General features: G+C 34.7%; 1 protein-coding gene across 7 annotated transcripts; it reads left to right on the top strand.

The window, feature by feature from the left end:
• The first annotated feature begins 1,333 nt into the window (after positions 1 to 1,333).
• On the top strand, positions 1,334 to 16,735 carry LOC125655229 (uncharacterized). Of its 7 annotated transcripts, none has more exons than XM_056144275.1 (7): positions 1,334 to 1,542; positions 4,743 to 4,830; positions 13,723 to 13,781; positions 14,127 to 14,504; positions 15,069 to 15,162; positions 15,282 to 15,438; positions 15,625 to 16,735. In XM_056144275.1, the coding sequence occupies exons 1-7, from the start codon at positions 1,497 to 1,499 to the stop codon at positions 16,333 to 16,335; spliced, it is 1,533 nt and encodes a 510-aa protein (XP_056000250.1). In that variant the 5' UTR covers positions 1,334 to 1,496; the 3' UTR covers positions 16,336 to 16,735. The 7 variants fall into 7 exon arrangements, with proteins under 7 accessions (XP_056000250.1, XP_056000252.1, XP_056000251.1 ...); XM_056144277.1 differs by having other exon boundaries at positions 1,360 to 1,542; positions 15,090 to 15,162; positions 15,282 to 15,405; XM_056144276.1 differs by having other exon boundaries at positions 1,360 to 1,542; positions 15,090 to 15,162.
• Positions 16,736 to 22,321: the final 5,586 nt, after the last annotated feature.

Below are 22,321 nucleotides of genomic sequence, written 5' to 3'. Positions count from 1 at the left end.
CAGATTCCAGGCAGACGACGATCACGATTTTAGTATGGGGAGTAATCTTGGATACGTGTATCTTGTATCCTTGTTCCATTTGGGAGAAAATATTTGGTACTAAAACACATGTTTGTTATTCCGAAAATAAAAACAATCTAAATTCTTGAGGCGATGAAGTAGAGTCATGAGTGTTTATATTACATTATAGGAAATTGCTTATTCGAATCTATGATATACCAAAACACAGACTATTTTCAGCAAGTCTACCCTTTTTGTAAAATGTAAATTCATTAACAAAAAGTATGTTCATCAATCAATACAATCTGGAGTTGTTATTATATAAAAGTGAAGATAACAGTTATTCATCTGATGAATTCTACAAGGAATACAAAATTGAGAGTAGGGCAAACATGGACCCACCGAAACACCAATTATGGGATTATGTGCCTTGGATGGATCTTGATATTGATTAGGGTTTCATTGACTTAGTTTTCTATTGATGATATACCTATTACAGACAGGGGTTGAGGTAATAATACATTAAGGTATTCATGTATAGCGACCATATTTCATATCTAGTAAATGGATGGTTGGATTTTTGTAATCATGGTATAGTTTTGAAGGGCTTATCAAACAAAAATAATCCACCGTAGGAATTTTCTAATTTTGATTACTACGTGATTTATTTCACCCAGAATTTATCATTGAAGTCTAAGGGAAGAGCATATCTTATTAAGTCATTTTTTATGTTTTCATACAAATCTCTTAGTAGAAAGTTATATACACTTTCTTTTTATGAAAATATGATTTAAATTCAATCATTTACCACACACATATTCAGAAAGTTAGATTTTTCTTATTTTTACAATGGACAGATAATTCTTCAAAAACGTATCGAGTGCAAAAAAGGTCGGCTTTAAATCATTTAAAAGCCATGTGAATTTCATCTACGTCACTTCCATCATTATTTAACAATAAACATTTATGTTTGATTTAAATCTTTTAAAAATTGTTCATCATCCTTTCGTTATGCATTAAATACATAAAACAAGCTGCACTAAATAGTAATGAAATAAAATCATATCCGGCATATCAAACTTTGACATACTCTGACTGTTCCTGTTACATGTTACAATGTGTTGCCAATGATACACCTACGTTTTTCTATGTATTTCCTTTTTCCCATAAAATCACCGACCTTTAAATTTGATATAAAGATATGGTGCTGTTATTAATAAATAGCTAGACTATTTGTATCACGGATTTGTTCAAATATTGGCTGCGCGATCGGCTTTGTCCATGCATCTGTATACACGCAAAATAAAACCGACTAACATCATTTTCTATAAATAAATTAGCAGTGTTGATAGACATCCGCATACACTTGTGCAATTTACAGAAACATATCCAGTCAACAAGAGGAAGATTAAAATTTATCAAACGAACACATCATTTTCGCAAAATTGAAAGCATATGAAAGCATAAAATCGAGTTTGATACATTTCGTGTGTGAAATGATGGCTTTAATTGTGGAGATGTGGTTGTATTTAACAATTATTGGTAAGTAGGAATGTATAATAAGATAGATAAATCAAAGGCATAGTGGCTTCTGGGTTTGATATGGATGAAAGGCTTAAAGGAAGATATTGCTGCACGTTAAACACATTTTTTTTATGTTTTGGAATTTTTCATTCATCCTGATGGCTAAAATTCATTCAGGAAACTCAGGATTACAATTATTACTTTAAAATGATAACCTGCAAAAACCGATAAAACAACCGACTTTAAGGGTTTTAATGAAATCTAGTTTTTAACTTCCACAAGTCACAAGTGCAAAAATAACTATGTTCATCCTTCATTTCATATCAAACCAATTACATGCTACATATATAGCCTTGCATATGTCACTGTTGAAATTATTGTGTATTTTTAATCACTACACTTGTGATTAATTTATAATCCTAGAATTTTTAAAATAAATTTATAAGCAGTGTGTACAATCGTAGTTTATCATTTCCAAATATGTACTCAAATTCCTTTTAAAACTTTAGAATTATATATAGATGTAGAATATATTATACTGAAAAGTCTGAATGCAAAAGCACAACATTTCCTATGTTCATCATATGAAATATTTAAAATCAGCTTTAAACAAAATTCATGGCAACTACCAACAAAATAATGGTTATATATCTGCTGACTGCAAAATGTTGCCCCTTTGATATATTTGTTCAAGAAAAAAAATGTTTTAAAAAGCACTATCTATCGTAATATATATACTGTAGATTCAATGTGTTAATTGTAGACTAGACGATATCTGTGTTTGTGTCAATCTGAATACTCTTATGAAGTTATTAATCATACTCTTCTACTTGTAAATATTTTTTCTCTCTGTAACATGCTCATGTTGCTTTCAAAGGGCCCTTGGATGGAAATAAATCATATATCCGATATCGCTGTAAAACATGCACAGATACTTGTACACATTGTTTATTCATGTTTGAATAAAACCGGTCAAATACTATATTCGTTTTGAATTTCCTCCTGCATTGTCACACCATTAACTTTACATACGTGTACCTTGTATAGATAACAGATATCTGACGCTACAACGCAGCGCATACATGTGGTAGATACATGCCAAATGCTATTGTTTTGACCGCAGTTATGTACACACGTAATTCGTAATACCCCAAACGTGGTCAGAACGTTTTGTACTTTACCGTGATGACAAAAACAACCAATGGTCTCGGATGCTTTTAAAATTACCGTCCAACTGATATTACTATGCCATGGTTCGCCCATCAGGTTTCTAAGAAGAAAAAAAATCTGCACACTGCGGTGCGCATGTAACGATCGTCCTCCCCACAGTTTTAGAGGCGTACTAAGTATTTAGTGGTCACATCTTATATCAACTGTAGATCATGCAGAAAAATGATTCTGCAATAGCTGCAATAGCTGCAATAACAGGCAACATTTCCGAGAACTTGAAAGCGAGAATGAGACCGGATCACATATCATCCCCTGATACCGTGCACATAATGACCTCATATTTGGAAACCTGTCTTTATACATGTAACTACACTGATCATGTCACAAGGTGGATCAAAACGTGAATGAACAGTTTGTAAACCGAAGTGATTCTCAATGCATCTAGCAAACTCGTCTTTCAGATAAATCTACCAAAACATTTGAATGCGACGTCGGGCCGCAATTTCTCAGAAAACATATTGCGACGAAAAAGTGGATCATATGTCATGGAATGAATAACCATTGTTTAGGCACATAGCAGTGGAAATATTCACCGTTACATCAACTCGGATCACTATTGTGAAATATGACATATTTCCTGGAGAATGTATTTGAGTATACAGAATCCAGAACCGGCCCATGATCTATTTATACAGCTAATCCGTCAAGCTGACTGAGTGATCGGAGAGTTCTATTTATGATTGTCAGATTGTGTGTTCGAGACCTCCTCAAACCATGACTGCGTCACAGATCATTCTAAAAAGATCATGAAATGTATTATGAAATTGATTAGTGTTTCTTAATTTCACTTTTTACACTAAGTCACTTGAGGGAATAGACAAAAAATCTTGAAACGACTACTTACACTTACACATACAGTTAAACATTATGTCCTTTGTACTCGTGTATGTGATCATTCGAATAGAAATGCTATGATTGTGGTACCCTCAACTCCTTGCATGTTAATTTTTACAATTGGAATATTTTGATATCATTTCGATACTTTCATGGATAATGAGGGATGTATAGATTTAGATTTTGTATTGGTTTGTATAAAAACCATACTTAGCAGGTTAGAGAGTTTTGTTTCAAAATGTAAAATATGGTAGATCAATTATGAAAATTTATTATGTTCTTGGTACACTAATTTGACTACGGATAACTCCGTTTACTTGATCAAGATATAGGGCTCAAGGCGGGTTTGACCAGTCGACAGGGATGTTTATGTAACAGAGACATTTTTTATGCCTCTGATGGGATTTGAACCCGGGTTTCTGGCACTCAAGTCCAGCACTCTACCAATCGAGCTAAAGGGTTATCCCACTAGCCAGAGCTAGTAGGAATGCCATATCACTCACTCTACCACATTGTCACCCCCCCCCCTTTTAAGAGTCGTCCCTGACTCTTCCGGAGAGCCAACACCTGTGGGGCGAAGTACTGAAGACAATCTCTCTCACTCACCAGAGATAACCCAGGTCCCAACGTGGGCGCCAAATGTAACAGAGACATTGGAATGCCTCTGATGGTATTTGAACCCGGGTCTCTGGCACTCAAGTCAGCACTCTACCAATCGAGCTAAAGGGTTAACCCACTAACCAGAGCTAGTAAGAATGCCATATCACTCACTCTACTACATTTACTCTTCCTAGGCACCTGATCCCACCTCTGGTGTGTCCAGGGGTCCGTGTTTGTCTGATCCCACCTCTGGTGTGTCCAGGTGTCCGTGTTTGCCCAACTCTATTTTGTACTGCTTATAGTAGTTTGATCGCTGTTCGTTATCTTCGCCTTTCATTATGCACAAGTGGCCCATATAAAACAAGTAACAATTTTCATATCATCCACATATACCATATATAAAGATTGTTGTTGTCGTCGATGTTTCTACGTGTGAATGAAATAAATATTGTAAATAGTACATGCACATCATGTTGATTTGTCCTAAACATACAAAAGGGCTACATAATATGTGTCTTCTATTACCTATAACTTTATCATGATTTCCGTTTTAGGTACCATAACTGTACCAGTAGTCTGGACATCCATTTGTGTAAATCCATTTAAAAGAGAAATGATTCCAAACACACTGAACGGGGAAATGTGAGTTCCATAAATGATAGGTGTTACAATAACAATATTTCTATCATAAGCTTGAGTATAGCAAGTAAAGTGGGTTGATAGGTTTGTATCAGAAGATAAGCATAATGAAGAAAAGTGATAATAGCAATGATCAAGCTTATTAATCCTCTAAAGATTACCAAATTGAGAAAAGAAAAATCACAGCCCCCTGAAAATGTCAAAGGTGTGCTCAAGTGCTTGGGAGGAGATATCATCTCCTGTTGATCGGTCTGACTGATCGGGAGCCTTTTTGTCTTTATCAGATGTAATCCGTAATCATAACCAGTATATAAAGAACCGAGTAAACATATCAGGCAAACTTTCCTGCCTATTTGATGTGCAACTTTCAAATTGATCGGCATTTTGTTCATATTCATATTCACAAGCTAAAGCATGATAAAATGTTTTTCACATATTTGCTAATATGAAACAAGGTAAGTCTTGCAGCGTTCAAACCTGATCAGGATATGGGGCTCACGGCGAGTGTGACCGGTCAACAGGGGATGCTTACTCCTCCTAGACACCTGATCCCACCTCTGGTGTGTCCAGGGGTCCGTGTTTGCCCAACTATCTATTTTGTATTGCTTGTAGGAGTTATGAGATTGATCACTGTTCGTTATCTTCACCTTGCATATGAGATAAAATAGATGCTAATCATTTTATCAAACTCGCTTTATTAAATTACACAAAAAGGAAACAATACAAGGATTTCTGAAGACAATAGACAAAATTTAGGCACGTAAAGTAGGGAAAATAAAGGATTAAGCAGATATTTTTTCCAGGGTCCAGCAAGCAAAAAGTGCAGAGGAAATCAATTTGAATGACCGTGTGGTCATAACGAACAGTGATGAATTTCATAATTCATTTTAGAGAATGCATACTACGAGCAGGGTAAAGACGGACCTTTTGACACATTAACAGTGGGATAAGGTGTTTAAAAAGAGCAAAAATCCCCTCTTGACTGGTCACAACTTCCGTGAGCCCTATATATTAATCAGGCAAATGGAGCAATTCGTAGCCAAATTAGTACAACAGAATAACTTAACAATTAATTCCACCTTACGAAAGGTAGTATTTTGCAAGGAGGCCAATTTGTACTTCGTGTATTTATTGAAAACAATTTATACCCTAAGCTAAACGAATGTTTATAGGAATAAAATATACACAAATATAAATACCTCAGCACTTACAGTGTACAGCTATCAGTAAATATTAGAGTCCCCAGTACAAAACATAGTAAATATCTGTATTTCTCAGCACCAACAAACATTATCAGTATCGACAGTAAAAATGTCAGTGATCATCAGAACTTTGCAGTATCAACAATAATATAGCAGTATGCACTCGGTCCGATACTCTTTCCGTCCTGTAGTGCGGGTACTCTAGGTAATATACCTACCACTTATGTGCCTTTTTCACAGGTAACCGTATGTAGTAAAAAAGATAATAAATCGATTTTCAATCGGTACTTTGAAACTTTCGAAACATCAGTATTGATACCCTTAATTAAATAGATAAATAATAATACAATAAATAAATTATAATCACACACACACACACACACACACACACGCGCGCACACACACACACACACACACACACACACACACACACACACACACACACACACACACACACACACACACACCATACCATTAACAACGATAATCAACAGTCTGTTGGAATTCCCATGGGCACGAATTGTGCTCCTTTGTTAGCTGACCTGTTTTTATATTCATATGAAGCAGAATTTATTCAAAAACTTCTACGTGAGAAGAAAAAATCTCTCGATGTGACCTTTAATTCGACTTTCAGATATATCGATGACGTTTTGTTTATTAACAAAGATAGCTTTCATTCATATGTCGATTTGATATATCACTGTGAGCTCGAAATAAAGGACACCACAGAGTCGTCCACTTCTGCTTCATACTTAGATATTTTATTGAAAGTAGACATTAACGGCAAACTGACAACTCAACTGTATGACAAACAGGATGATTTCAGCTTTTCCATCTTCAACTTCCCACATTTATGTAGCAATATTCCATTATCACCTGCATATGGTGTTTATATATCTCAACTGATTCGATATGCAAGAGCTTGTTCTGGGTATAGTCAGTTTTTAAATCGAGGTAAGCGACTGACAAACAAGTTGATAGTACAGGGATTTTAACAGTCTCGATTGAAGTCAGCATTTCGCAAATTCTATGGTCGTTTTAACGATATAGTTCGTCAATACAACCTCGCATAATAATAATAAATAATAATAATAAGACCTTTATTTAACCAGGATTACATATTTAGCGATAACGCTAGTTTTCAATATGGTCCTGCATATAACATACATACAGACAGATATTAGTAAAATAAACACAGATTAAAAGAAGTAGAATACATATAAACTTAAGAAATAATTATGAATGTAAGATAAATAGAATACAAAATGAAGCTTAAAAAGTATGGTGATAATCTCTAAGATAATTTCTCTTAAAACACGCAACACTCGTTGAGTTTCTTATGTTTTGACTCAAGGCATTCCACACTGTGCTCCCTGAAATGCTGAAAGATCTTCTATAATATTCTGTTTTTGCCCTGGGTATATACAAAATATTTGAATAAGAATTTCTAGTTTGCCTCTGACTGACTTCTGATACATATTTAAAAACATTTAAATAATCTGGCATTAAACCATGTAAAACTTTATACACTAAAATGACTTTTCTATAGACAAAGTAATCTGATAGAGGCAACCAGTTAAGTTCTGTAAACATGACATTAGATGGTGTTTCAAAATTTCTGATGTTAAGAATTACCCTTGCAGCTCGTTTTTGCAATATAGAAAGCTTATTCACATTTTTAGCATTTCTTGGATTGCTCCATATAGTACAACAATATGTAAAATGTGGAAAAATCATAGTATTAAAAATCTTCAGCAGCGCATCATTTGACATAAAATATCTTATTCTTCTTAAAATGTCAATTCTCTTGGAAATCTTGTTCATAAGTGATTCTATATGACTTTTCCAGGACAAAGTTTCATCAATAATAATACCAAGTAATTTTGACTCCTGAACACATTCTATGACATGGTTATTTATCACTAAATTTAATTTTCGATACTTTGATAATTTTTGTGCCGATCCAATAAGCATACATTGAGTTTTAGACAGGTTTAAGCTTAATTTATTTTCCTTAATCCACATTATACTGCGCTGAAGATCTTCACACATCTTTGACTCAATATTTTCCACTGACTTATCTGTTACATCTTGTGAAGTATCATCTGCATACATATTTACATGAGAATGTTTCAGTGCTTGTGGATAGTCATTAATATACAGGATAAAAAACAATGGGCCTAAAATAGAGCCTTGCGGAACTCCAATGGTTACATTTCTTTCCTCCGATAAATTGCCTTTCCAAATAACTCTCTGTGTACGATTTGTTAGATATGATTTAAACCATTCAAAAGTATCATTGCATATGCCAAATGACTTGAGTTTGTGTAATAAAACCTTGTGATTTATAGTGTCAAATGCTTTCCGTAAGTCTATAAAAATTACACCAGTAAGTTTACCTTCATCAATATTTTTAAGCCATCTATCTACTAGAGAAATAAGAGTACTTTCACATGAGTGTTTTGGTCTAAAACCAGACTGACAATCTGTAATTAGAGAATTTACTGACAAATACTCATAAAATGAATTGAAAACATGCCTTTCTAAAATTTTGCTCACACAAGGTAAAATGGATACAGGCCGATAATTATTAACTAGACATTCATCCCCTGATTTAAAAAGTGGTACAACTCGTGCCTTTTTCCAGTCATCTGCACAAGTACATGAAGATATAGAATAGTTGAAAATATATGCAAGAATATCACATACACTGTTTGATGAAAGTTTTAGAAGTTTGACAGAGATACCATCCAAACCTGTTGCCTTTGATGCAGACATACATTTTATCTCATTTTCAATAAATTCTGCAGTTATACCTGGTATTGTATAAGAATTTTTAGGCATTTGTTCTTCAACTGTAGGTAAAGTGTCATCAAAATGTTTTCCTAGCTCATGACCAATGTTACAAAAGTAATTATTAAAACATTCGGCAATATCCTTTGTATCTTTAAAAATTACGTTATTGTCCTTAAGAAATGTACAGTTTGTATTCGTTTTCTTAGATGGTAAGAATTGCCTAAGTTTGTCCCACATGTCCTTGGGCTTGTTTTCTGCCTGGGAAATTGCTTCCTCAACAAATGCATGTTTTGCCTCCCTGATCTTTTTCGTCACCCTGTTTCTTGATGCTCTGTATAGGTTCCACGCGTGATCATCATTACTCTGTGTCGCCTTTTTAAAGAGGTGTTCACGACAGTGCATTTCTGTAAGTATGTCATCGTTTATCCATTCTTCTGAACGTGAGTTAATTCTTCTTTCTTTTAGAGGAATGTGTTTATCCACCACTTCAAAAAATTTAGAATAAAAGAATTGCCACATAGTATCAATATCCACCATTTCATATATGGGACTCCAGTCAATAGTGTTTAGTTCTTCTTGAAAACTGCTCTCATTTAAGTTTTTAAAATTTCTATATTTAATATGAACGTGACTGTTTGCACCGGCTCTAATTTTACCATTTACAGCGTAAATCAAGTTGTGGTCACTTAATCCTATTGGGAATACTCCTGATGAAGAAAACTTATCCGGACTATTTACATAAATATGGTCAATTAAAGTACTGGAGTCTTTAGTCTCACATTGGGTCAAATGCTGTTTGACGTGTTTCATACCGATTGTTAAGCCGTTCTTGGCACACTGATTTGACTGCGGATAACTCCGTTTACCTGTTCAGGATATGGGGCTCACGGTGGGTGTGACCGGTCAACAAGGGATGCTTGCTCCTCCTAGGCACCTGATCCCACCTCTGGTGTGTCCAGGGGTCCGTGTTTGCCCAACTATTTAGTTTGTATTGCTTGTAGGAGTTATAAGATTGATCACTGTTCGTTATCCTCACCTTGCATTAATATAAAAAGAATTAGTTCTACGCCACAAATTATAAATAATTAGATAATCTACAAAACTACCAATTTAACAACGAAACCACTTCATTCAAGCAATATGAAATACGAATTCTGATAGTTTATTTTCTTAATATTTTATTAGTATTTTGTAAACATTATTCAAGAATGAAATTTTATCCTCCGTGTGACACCGTGAAAACACACCGTGACATTCCGTGGACACACTGTGTTATGCGGAGGACTCTCGGATGCAACGTTGGTAAGGAAATTGCAACTTCAAAGGCATCATCTTTTTTAGGCTCACGCTAAAGCTTGGTCCATGAGGACGCATGTTTTAGGGAATATTCATGGCCGGTACCTTATGTCGTATACATAAATCTTGGCCTCCAATATTAGAGGCTTTAAAGAAAAAAAACCAGATGAGAAATAATCGGATGTTCTGCATTTTTTTTTTTTACAAGAAAGTAGAATTAAGTCCCCCTTAAAAAAACAACAACATCCCTTCTCTGTTATTTCTAATTTTTCCTCGCTCCTATCAACAGCTGTTCTGCGTTAGTTTCCGACGTAAATATATGTTACCGCGTAAACGATCACGTTGCAATTTCATTTCCGGTCTCATTGTATATATAGATTAGTAACTTTCACACGCAATAACTGCCACAAATTTGACATTGGAGGAAGATCTTTAGGTTCCGATTATGTATGCAAAATTTGAAAGCGGTTAGTATATGTGAAAACATTTAATTCAATCAAAGTTTACATACATCATATTAAAAACAAGCAGATTTCGCCAAATGTCCGCTGTTTGGCGTGGTTTTGTGACGTCACTGTTAAATATTACGTCATTTTGGTAAGAGTTAATTTTTGCTTTGGTGCTCGTATAGACCAAACATATTTGATAAACACAAATATACAGTAGTTGAAAAATCGTGAATTTTCTCGGCCGTATACGTTATTCTTAGATTGTTATAAGGACCATAGAGTTTGGGAAATGCTGACTTTCAGCGAGACCGTTGAAAACTCTCTAGCAAGAAATTATTTGTCATAAGCACGCTTCTATTAAAAGCTGATCATACTTGGAAAATGCTTTTGCATATTGAAGGCGTTTAGCGACATAAGCACCATATACAGGAGTTATGAGAGTGATCACTGTTTGTTGTCTTCATATTTCATATAGGTGATGTACACACAATTTAGACAAAAAACAAGCATCGTTGAAAAAAATCAATTTATCGTACACATAAGATTTTCTAGTTTCTGTATGTACAACTCCACTGTATGACAAACGGGATGATTTCAGCTTCTCCATCGTCAATTTCCCGTTTTTATGTAGCAATATTCCATTATCACTTGCATATGGTGTTTATATCTCTGACCTCATTCCATACGCAACAGCTTGTTCTGTGTATTGTCAGTTTTTAAATCGAGGCAAGCTACTGACAAACAAGTTGATGGTACAGGGGTTTCAACAGTCTCGATTGAAGTCAGCATTTCGCAAATTCTATTGTCGTTTTAACGGTCTAGTTCGTCAATACAACCTCTCATTGGGTCAAATGCTGTCTGTCGTGTTTCATACGGATTGTTAGGAGGTTGTTGGCACATTGAATTTGACTACGGATAACTCCGTTTACCTGATCTATAGGGTTCGCGGCGGGTGTGACCGGTCGACAGGAGATGCTTGCTCTTCCTAGGCACCTGATCTCACTTCTGGTGTGTTCAGGGGTCAGTGTTTGCCCAACAATCTATTTTGTATTGCTTACAGGAGCTATGAGATTGATCACTGTTCGTTTTCTTCACTTTTTTTGCTACTATGAAACACTCTATTTTGTCGCTGTTGTATATTATATTACTATTTTTTGTGTCAAATAAACGAAGTTTATCCTGACGAAATCTACATCCAAATCTACTTTTTAATATGTCCTTAGTTGATTTGACATAATCGTATATCTAACTTATTTTACATTTCGTATTTGTAGTTGTTATTTTATAGAATGTTGTGAACATTAGTTTTATCTGTTTCTTCGTCATAGATGATTCACGTGGGGATCCGGGTTAAAATAGGCCTTCATTACCTCTTGCTTGTCGTAAGATCTATATGCAAGGTGAATGATTAATGCAATGAATGTTTTATTTAAGGAATGACTTTGATTCTAGAGCAAGTTATACGAGTATGACCTGGCTTGGGTAAGTTTACGCTTTATAATCAGCGAAGCGGATTATAAAAATTCGTAAACTGACCCAAACCAGTTTATACTCGTATAACTTGCCCCAGAATTAAAGTCATCCCCTATAATTTAATGCAGGAGACAAACATACTAACCTTCGTTTATCAACATGTACATAAACTCTGAAAAATACAAGTCAACTGAGCCGCGCAATGATTCACTTAGCAACAACGACGAAGCGTCTACATGGTGCTGCGAAAGTTGCCATCTTAACTCGTTGTATATTTGTCTTACTTAGTTCAACAAAGCCTAGCTTATTTATCAAATTATTGTACCGAAGGTGAAGTTTGTCATGACGGAAACTATGTGTAGACTATGCATGCATTGCATATTTCGCTGTCCTTTAGAGATCGACTTTGAAGTCGCTCATCTCCGACAGATTGAGAACATACGGAAAATTGCATTGTTAAGGCCTAGATCTACCCAAAGTAAGTCTTCAAATATCAGAAAATGCAATACTTTGCGGGTTTTATCTCTGTGATAATTTCTACTACATGAAAACTTACCCTTGCATGCAACGATTACGTTGTCACTAATGGTAAATCCAACACAAGAAATTATGTAAGCAAGTGACAAATCGCGATCCACGTGTCAATGTAATTGACGTCATGTGGTAAAATGTGACGTATGATTTTGTTGTTGACTTTGTTGAAAGGCGGATCAGCAATGAAATGCCCCCTTTCCCCAGTGAGAAATGTATTTGAAAATGAACAGGACAATGTTTAAATGGTAAATCATTAATTCCCATACGGTATCTTTGTTTTAATCTATTTTAAAATTAGTCGATCACCATACAGAGAAAGATGATCTACAGCAATGATTAGCGTACAAGTAGATACTAATTGACAACAAGAAAACAGTATGTATATCAAATCGAAGTATCTTATTGTACACGTTGACTTTCTATTCCATAGAAGGCTGAAAACAGTGCTACGATGTAAATTTAGAGCGAGAAGAAAAAAATAGGTCCGGCTTCTGGTTGTCAAGGATCTGTGTTTCCATACAAAACCAAGTTATACAAAAATAATCTGCGTCCCTCGATTGGAGTTTGACCAATCAGAGACAAGGATACAATAAGAATTAAATTATTCTGAAATAATGCTTAAAGTAAACTTTTTAAAATGTCCTTAGTTAATTATACATAATCTTATAACTACCTCTTTTCGTATTTACAGTTGTTATTCTATAGAGTGCTGTAGACATTAGTTTTATCTGTTTCTTTGTCATATGAGATTCCCGTGGGGGTCTGGGTTAGAATAGGTCCTCATTACCCTTTGCTTGTCGTAAGGGCGACTAGATGGGGCGGTCCTTCAGATGAGATTACAAAAACTGAGGACTCGTGTCTCAGCAGGTGTAGCTCGATAAAGATCCATACATGCTCAAATACAGGCCTCAATTTTGCAGCCCTTAACATTGGTGACTTCTCCATATGAGTGAAATATTCTCGAGAGGGATGTTAAACAATACAATGTATATACATACAATCAATCAATCGTCTTAGGTGAATACATTCAGAAACAAACTGAATATATGCAAGATTTGATTGAAACTGCTAATAGTATACATAATCAACTGTTTGGATTGTTTTGTTAGTTATATCTAATCCATGTTTTATTTTCTAAACGTCAGAGATTTAAGAAATTTCAACAAGATTGTGGAAGACGTGTTGACCAATAAAACTATTTCAGGTATGCTACACGTGTCTGCTTATTTATTCTTTTACGATCCATTTGAAATCTTCTAACCGACAGAGAGATCATTAGCTTTAAACGACCGTAGCTGTGAGGATTCTTTATCGTCCCAACGCCTACTGTGACCCGGATCTTCGTAGGTTAGACTCTACCAAGGGATCGAGAATTGAATCCGGAACTTTACGATTGAGCACTGAAAGAACTGTAATGTGATTGATTGGAAAGCTTTTCTGTACTCTCTATGGTTAATTACTAAGTTGCCAAATAGAAGTTAGTTAATTCTAAATTAAACCTACTAGTTTTTTATTCTCTACTTATGAAAATATGCTCTCTTTTATATAGATAATAGTTTTGTGAGGACGATGAATGACTGTAACAATAATCCTGCCTGCTATATCGAATTAAAAGTTTACAAGGAGAGTTATCTAGAACTATGTGTTACTCCAAGGGACACACAAAGGTATAAAACCTGCTTTAAAAGGAGTTGTAGCTGTAATACGTCAAAGAGCAACGATAAGCTGAAGACTGGAGATGTAGTCTTCAAATGCAGTGACGAAATATATAACTATACATCGTGTGAAGAGAATAATGACCTAGACAATAACACAAGTAAATATCACCAAGGCCTCTCCACTTCCTCAGATATGTCAAATTCAAATGGTACTAGAAATGAGCCGAATCTCTTAACAACAGAAGGATCGAAGAAAGGATTCCTCGACGGTAAGAGTGAATACACACACTGATATATACAATATCATTCAAATCAATCTAGAAAGAGTATTTTCATTTGCTTATGTGTTATCTTATACAAAACTAAGCAACATAGTCTTGTTGATATCGTATGGATAATGTTTTCTTAAATAGTGATACAGATCAATTGTGATGTCTTGATCGAGTCTTTGAAAAACAACCCACCAAAACACATGCAATTATATTAGTGTTTTCTTTTTCAAGAACTGGAATTGAGCATGCAATGTAATATATTTTTACATGTACATTATTCACAAATGTTAATGAAAGAAACAGCAATGTTTGTCGTATTAAAAAAACAACATAAGTCATTCATTCGTTATATCATCATAAGCCCTTCTGGCAAATCTAATAAAAGAAATGAATTTAAAAATTTTTTAACACTTACACGATAGAAATACACTCGTTACTTCAAACGTACCATACTATGGTATCGTTAGGTGATCGAATGTATTGATTTTTAAAAGCTTTTTAGAAATGATAGCTTGAAAATATTGTTTAACATTCAACTGATTTCTCTCTCGCTATACACAGGTGATTCCTTGTGGTTTACAGCAGGTGTATTTTTAGGCGGCATCATATTTGGAACAATCCTCTCTTTGTTTGCCACTCACGTCTGTTGTAGAAGGTAATGATATAATGAGGACACAGTCTATATGAATTCGTGACTACGGTTATGTGTAAACTTTAAAGAGACAGCTGTGTATATAGCTTAAAAACGTCTACTTTATTTTGTTTTGTATTCAGGAAAGTCATGAAATTACACAGGAGCACAACGACATCGACCACCGAGGAGATCCCTTTATATAATTCATATCCGAAAGAGACGGCGGTCTATGCAGAAATTCCAGAGCAAAATCAACTCTGCAGTGTAACATCTTTTGAAATAAATCGCGAATGTACTGTAATAGAGTTTATTCATTATGTGTTTACTATTAGATTCACTTTATAGATTTTCACACAATTATTACTTCTTAATCAATTGGTGAAGATAATGAATGAGAATGAAAACGGACATAATGTCTAGTACATGTATATCAAACGTTTATCTAGTAATCCCCAAAATCATTCATTTTGAAAATATTTTCAGTCTTACACACCACCATACTATGACAAGGCTACTAACGGGGCGTTATCACCAATGAACCATGATGAATATCTGGAACCCTTGAAAAGAGATGGAATAGCGCAGAATCTGCAGAGTGTTCAAACAGACTCCCCATGCGTATCTAAGGCACGGCCGCCGACTGCAAAAAGTGGCAAGGACGAGTACAGTGACCAAAATACATATTGTCACGTGTATAACCACTTGCAGACAAATTGGGGATACCAAGGTCAATCAGTGAGTTCCCATGAAAACTATATGTCAGCTCAGGAGATGAGAGGAGGCACCGATGGCGACCAAAATCTTCACATGGAGAATACCGGCGTCAGTCCGAATAATACTGGACTAGGAAACGTTCCGGAAAGTGATGTACTGAGGAAGGAAAATACAGGAGACAAAAGTGGACAGTATCTTTTATGCATACCCCATAGTCTCCCCGTACCCGATAGTCCCCCTGTAACCGATCGTCCTCCTGTACCCGATAGTCCCACTGTAACCGATAATCCTCCTGTACACGATAGTCCCACTGTAACCGATAATTCTCCTGTACACGATAGTCCTCCTGTAGCCGATAATCCTCCTTTACTGGATAGTCCCCCTGTAGCCGAAGGGGAAACTGTAGAGGAAACCAAAGATGAAGTTGTTACTCAAAATGGAGGTGACTATTTTGTGTTGGAGAAAACATTTTCAACATAAAGATTTGAATTCTTTATGGCGATACGAACACAGACATACGTTTGTGAATTCTGATATTTTTCCCCACAATGCACAGGTGCATCTGTTCCATGTTTCATCCTAATGCATTGAAAGTAATGAATTACAGCAACCAATTGCCATTGCAATACACGTTTGAATCATGCGTGTATTTTTCATTATCCCATTCTACCAATGCCCAATGATAAGGAAGGAGAAAAATCGAAACAGAACGAAATTGTCTCATTGATACAAGGAATGTGAATAGTATGTCGAAAATAACTGTTGTCAGTGACCAGTGTTGGAGATGAAAAACATTTCTTTTTGAAGAATTTATCGATGTGTAAACTTTGGACATTTTACTCACAAGCTGAATAAAATAGCAAAGAATGTTTAATTCCTATAATTCTAATTCTGTCACTCTATTAACATTTAAGAAAAAAACTAATTACATTATTTGTTTTTAACGTAGTTCCACACTCCTGTGACGTCATAGGATTTTGCAAAGTCAATGATTTAATGATAGGAACATAAATTTTGTTGGAATCTTTTTCAATAGTTATTGTAAAAAATCTTGTTAGCCATAAAATATTTCAAAAGTCTTAGTTATATTTGAATAGTCAATGATATGTTTCAAAATATTAAATCCAAGGACAATAACTCTGTTCTCATTAAATTATTTATGAAGTCCATAATGCGATAGATTTCCTTTATTTTTGACAAACATTTTACCAAGGTGATAAGGAATCATTATCTGTGTCTTTTCATGAAATTACATAAATTTTTTAATCCCGAGTGATTTTAAATAGCTCAGCTTTATGGTACCATACTTCAGTTTTTGATGGGGGTATACATAATCTGGAAGCTATAGATTTGAAATTATTAAGGAAAGGTATGGATTTTCCCCCATGAATAACTATAACAGATGTAACTCTACTAATATAAACAGAAAAAATGATATGTAAACCATGCTATAAGGAAAGTGCGTCCACATTTTTTGTTTTTTAACATTTTGGAGAATAACGCTAATTCAATAATTTTGCACATATTATTCTAAAACTTGATGAACATATTGAAAATGACATGTGTTTTAGTTATTGACATGTTTCCCGATAAATAAATGCAATTCAAAAAATATTTTGTTGTTTTTATATTAAAATAAAAACAAACAACTGTTTCCAATGAATTTCATAAAAATCTACATCGTGGTACATGACTTTAGTGGTGTATGTAATGAAAATTAATATGGAAATCCTTAACTGATTTGCCTTTTTTCATTACTCTGAATGTTAATTTATTGATTCCAAACAAAAAAATGCTACCTAAACCCCAAAAATCCAGGACTAAGGACCCACCTTAAGTGGGTATAAATACATCTCGTTTTCTGATATATTGATGTGTAAATTCTCGTTCAGCTTTATTTTTGCTCAAAACAACTGAAATTCATAGCATTGTAATTATACAAACATAAAAAAGGCATTTAAAAATATCATGATAATGATGTATTTTGTTCAAAGAATCCTTTCAGTATTCTGTCTACTGATTGTAGTCAAAATCATCGCATGAAAAACGGTCTAAAAATTGGTATAAAACACATTAGGCAGCATTCGACCAACTGCCTGGTCGTATTTGTAAAATAGATCTTATAATGACCATAAAGTAAATAAACTGACATTTTCTTTATGATGATGTTTGATGATTTACAGTTATAATAAATGATACATTTCCATCACAATATGTATTATTATGATATCTTGTATGTTGTTTGTATGTAACCAGAGCTCTAGACCGCTCAGCCCTCTGGGCAAGTCTAACAAGTTGATCTCGATGACGATGGAATTCTCGATTACGATTTCATATGCGACAAAATCATGGAGATGGATACATTCATTTAAGAAGGCTAATGAAAGATACGCACTAACTATATTTCATACATCACAGAGGTAGCAACGAACTTTCCAAATAAACATAACTGCCCAAAGTGTAGACATAAAACCATTACTGTATTATGAAAATATGAAATATTTATGACATCATTATGAAAGGCAAACACCTTACAGGGAGAGAAATCATGCCTGGTTGTGATCTTGGCAAATCTCCCCCTTTTAATATCTGATATATACCGATGACATTGAATGATATTTTAATGTATCTTACTTAGGAAATGTAAGCACTGTATTCAGTGAACAGGCGTCTACACCGGAAGTTAATGGATACTCCGGATCCTGGTCTGGATTTTTCGATATGAAATTGCAGATAGAAAGATATTTTTAAGTCAGAGATGTTGCTCAAATTCTGACTCCTCAAACTCAAAGTTAATTTGGAGATTTTTGTGCGAGCTCCCAACGCTGTAGAAACGTCAACCCGGCTTGTCATTGGGGTGGGTCATGCGGCTTGTGTATGGAAAATATCCATGCTAACAACGCAGTTAGAATACAGTGAATTGCTCTGATTTCTGTATATCTACATTACCATGGGTTATCAAAATACAATACAAGCAGAAAAACATAGTGTGTCCGCCAACTTAACATCCTTCGTCTGAAGAGAACATTTTTGATTAAGGATAAGTAGATGTAAGGGTATCTGAAGTTCGACTGTTGCTCTAATGAAATGATTTGATGTACATATTCAATTAAAGATAACATTGTTAAATCCCATAGAGTATACAGAATTGAAAGCAGAGCAAATCGAATCTGTTGATTCCTGACGACAATTAAAGACTAGATATTTTGACACCAGGCTACAGTTCTTGCAAATTACACGGTTGTATTAATGATCGTATTTACAAATATAGCTTTTCCTTGAGTCGAATGTTGTTTGGCATGTTTCACAGCAACTGTTAGGTGAATTTTGGCTACAAATTGATCCTTTCACCTGATCAATACAGAGGGAACATTATGGATGTGGCTGTCAACTGTGATTACGTATCAACATGCACACTGTCTGAATTCAATTTCATTCATGATTTCTTATTTCAGTCAATTCTATAAGTTTTGGTTATTAATGTATTTGTCTCATCGTCAAGCTAAATCCCAATCACTCTTGAAAATTGTCTTGGTGTTATTTGACAAACATATGCATAACTCTAAAGAGGACATACTGCTGTAATGTGTCATCATCTTATTGAGGGTGCTCAACGGTGCTCTTTAACGTGACACATGGGACTTTAGCACATCGCTTACTGATCATTGTATTTTTAGATCATGCGCACTAAAGATTACTTCTAATGTGTATGCAATATATTATTCACAAGCATTCTAATTACAGTTACCTAAATATACACACATACTGCCAGCAATACATTCTCATATACACACGGACATATATCACTTATTGAAAATCGTGATCGATTAAAATTATGTGATACGTACATCATTAACATTAAATAGAAATATCAATGTATGAATTGTAATCTAATTCATATCGCTTTTCCTTGCATACCATTGGTGTAGTACAAAAGTAGAAACAATGCTTATAACTTCAATACGTGACATGATGCAGTGCACCCACCCACCCACCCACCCCCCTTTTTTGCTTTATTTTATATGAGTTGAAAGTAGTTATCACTTTTCTTAAAATCAATTGGTTATGCAAGTTTAAAATTTTCACTTGCATTCACACGCCTTGATCGTATCTTCAATACGACACTTGTGGTAGCCTTAGATATATTATTAGAACAAAACAACACATGGCGATTATAGGGCCTAGTACAACAAGCATTCATAGTCACGTGTAAGTACTGAGTATATACTTATCTAAATGATAGCCGTAAGATGTACAGGAAGAGATGTAAACCTCTGAAAGGAGCTCTCGAGACATCATCTCTACATAAAGTGAAAATCGGGGTTTTCCTGATTTATATGATATCCCTGGAAGTACAGCACTGTACTTCATTTATCTACTGTGTTTTTCTGATTTTTCAATCAATTAAATTATCAGTTTTATGTCATAATACAGGGTTTTATCGGCAGTGGTAATCGTTTAGAAGGTACGGAAATCTCGTATTCGGAAGCGTGAGGTTTTTCCAGACATCCCGGCTTCCTCCCACGCTAATGACTTCCACGCAAACATCGTGCAAACCAAATAAAGAACCCCATTTTAAATAAGTCTTGATTATTCATGGGTTATCCTAGCCAAATTGAAATTTTTGGAGACTTTTTCATACATTTATCGTTACTTTAAAATGTTCAAATGAAATATTTTGTCTGAATTAGTGGTATTTTATAATTTGGCTCCACTTTTTTTGTTTTTGGCTACATTTAGCTCTAAAGCTTCATAGTTATTTCAGATTTCAAACATTTCGGTTGAGCATCACTGAAGAGACATTATTTGTCGAAATGCGCATCCGGTGCATCAAAATTGGTACCGTATAAGTTTTACATAATACCAACACAAAGGCATATTTAAGAGTTTTTAACTTTATTTTTGAAATGACGAAGGAACCAGTGCCATAAAATGTGTAGACCACAACTTGATAAAATGAGTTATCATTTCAAAAATCAAACATATTCCAGCAATACATGTATTTTAAATAAATTCATAAATGTATATATCAAATTATTCACGTTTGGTTTAGCATCCACATAATCACCACGTAGGAATGAGGTCTAATTATACCAGTGGAATCTGAGCTGCACCGTTCTATTGAGGTTTTATTTCATTAAGAAATAATTAATTTCATACGAATTTATTACATACTTTGATCATCTTTACCTATAGTTTCCAGACACAATGTTCGACTTTTACAGAGCCATAAAGGCGAATTAAACACCTTTCAAAATAACTACACATTGCAAATTGCAGTGGTTTCAATTCAGAATGAGTAACATAATTCTAGCAAGAAATTGTTCAAAATTAAAAAGGTAAACTCTATAATGGGTACCTTTTGTCACAAAGAGGAAACAATAGAACATAGATTGTGGGAATGCGGCTCACAAAGAGGAAACAATAGAACATAGATTGTGGGAATGCGGCACACAAAGAGGAAACAATAGAACATAGATTGTGGGAATGCGGCTATGTTCAAACATTACTAGATGAGATTGAACTTTACGTAGAATATAAAACAAATTTTCAATTAGTTTTTACCAAGATTGTTTTTTATTTTGCAGTTCTTTGATATAAACAAAGGTATTAAAATACTATTTTCATTTGGTTGGCTAATACAGACCATTAAACACATGAGAGGTGAAATCATGTGCCTAGGAGGAGTTAGCATCCCGTGTTGATTGGTTACACCTCCCGTGTGCCCATTATATTGATCAGGTAAAAGGAATTCATAGTCGGAATCAGCTTTAAACAACGGCTTAACAATTGATATGAAAAACGTCATCAGACAGCAATCGACCTAAGAACATGTTTTATTTTTAATAGGATCATTATAACGATTAATTGATTGATTGAATATTGTTTAACGTCCATCTGGAGATTATTTCACTAATATGGAGACATCACCATTGCCGGCGAAGGGCTGCAAAATTTAAGCCTGTACTCGGTGCTTACGGCCTTTGAGCAGGGAAGGATCTTTATTGTGCCACACCTGCTGTGACATGGGGCCTCAGTTTTTGCGATGTCATCCGAAGGACCGCCCCACTTAGTCGCCTCTTACGACAAGCAAGGGGTACTTAGGACCTATTCTAACCCAGATCTCCACGGGATTCATTATAACGAAAATAGATACTTCTTTATTATAACGAGCATAGAAAGATCGAAATGTTGACTTTGAACGAGATTGTTGACATCCCTGTAACATCAGCTAAAAAAGTAGATTAACTTGTCTCGAATTAAATATAGTGGATTTATTTATGAGACATGAGAAACATAGAGGACATTGCCTCGACAAGAAAACTTCCTGCTAAATAACAAAGTAAATAAAAAATCTCGACATCAACTGCAGCTAGTAACGTCAGACATTCTCCAGGGGATGTAAAACATCTAATATCTAAAAACGTTATACGCATTCATTTTATTTTTAATATAATTGTTTTTG

This window comes from Ostrea edulis, chromosome 7 (genome assembly GCF_947568905.1).
Source record: "Ostrea edulis chromosome 7, xbOstEdul1.1, whole genome shotgun sequence".
NCBI lineage: Eukaryota > Metazoa > Mollusca > Bivalvia > Ostreida > Ostreidae > Ostrea > Ostrea edulis.
The sequence above is the reverse complement of the archived record's forward strand: the minus strand, read 5'-3'. Positions and strand labels throughout refer to the sequence as shown.

What these genes read in the sequence shown, in the direction of transcription:
- LOC125655229 (XM_056144275.1), top strand. Translation starts at nt 1,497, where the DNA reads ATGATGGCTTTAATTGTGGAGATGTGGTTGTATTTAACAATTATTG. An exon ending in GAAGAAAGGATTCCTCGACG is followed by an intron (nt 14,505 to 15,068) that starts GTAAGAGTGAAT and finishes CGCTATACACAG; the next exon opens with GTGATTCCTTGTGGTTTACA. An exon ending in ACTCACGTCTGTTGTAGAAG is followed by an intron (nt 15,163 to 15,281) that starts GTAATGATATAA and finishes TTTTGTATTCAG; the next exon opens with GAAAGTCATGAAATTACACA.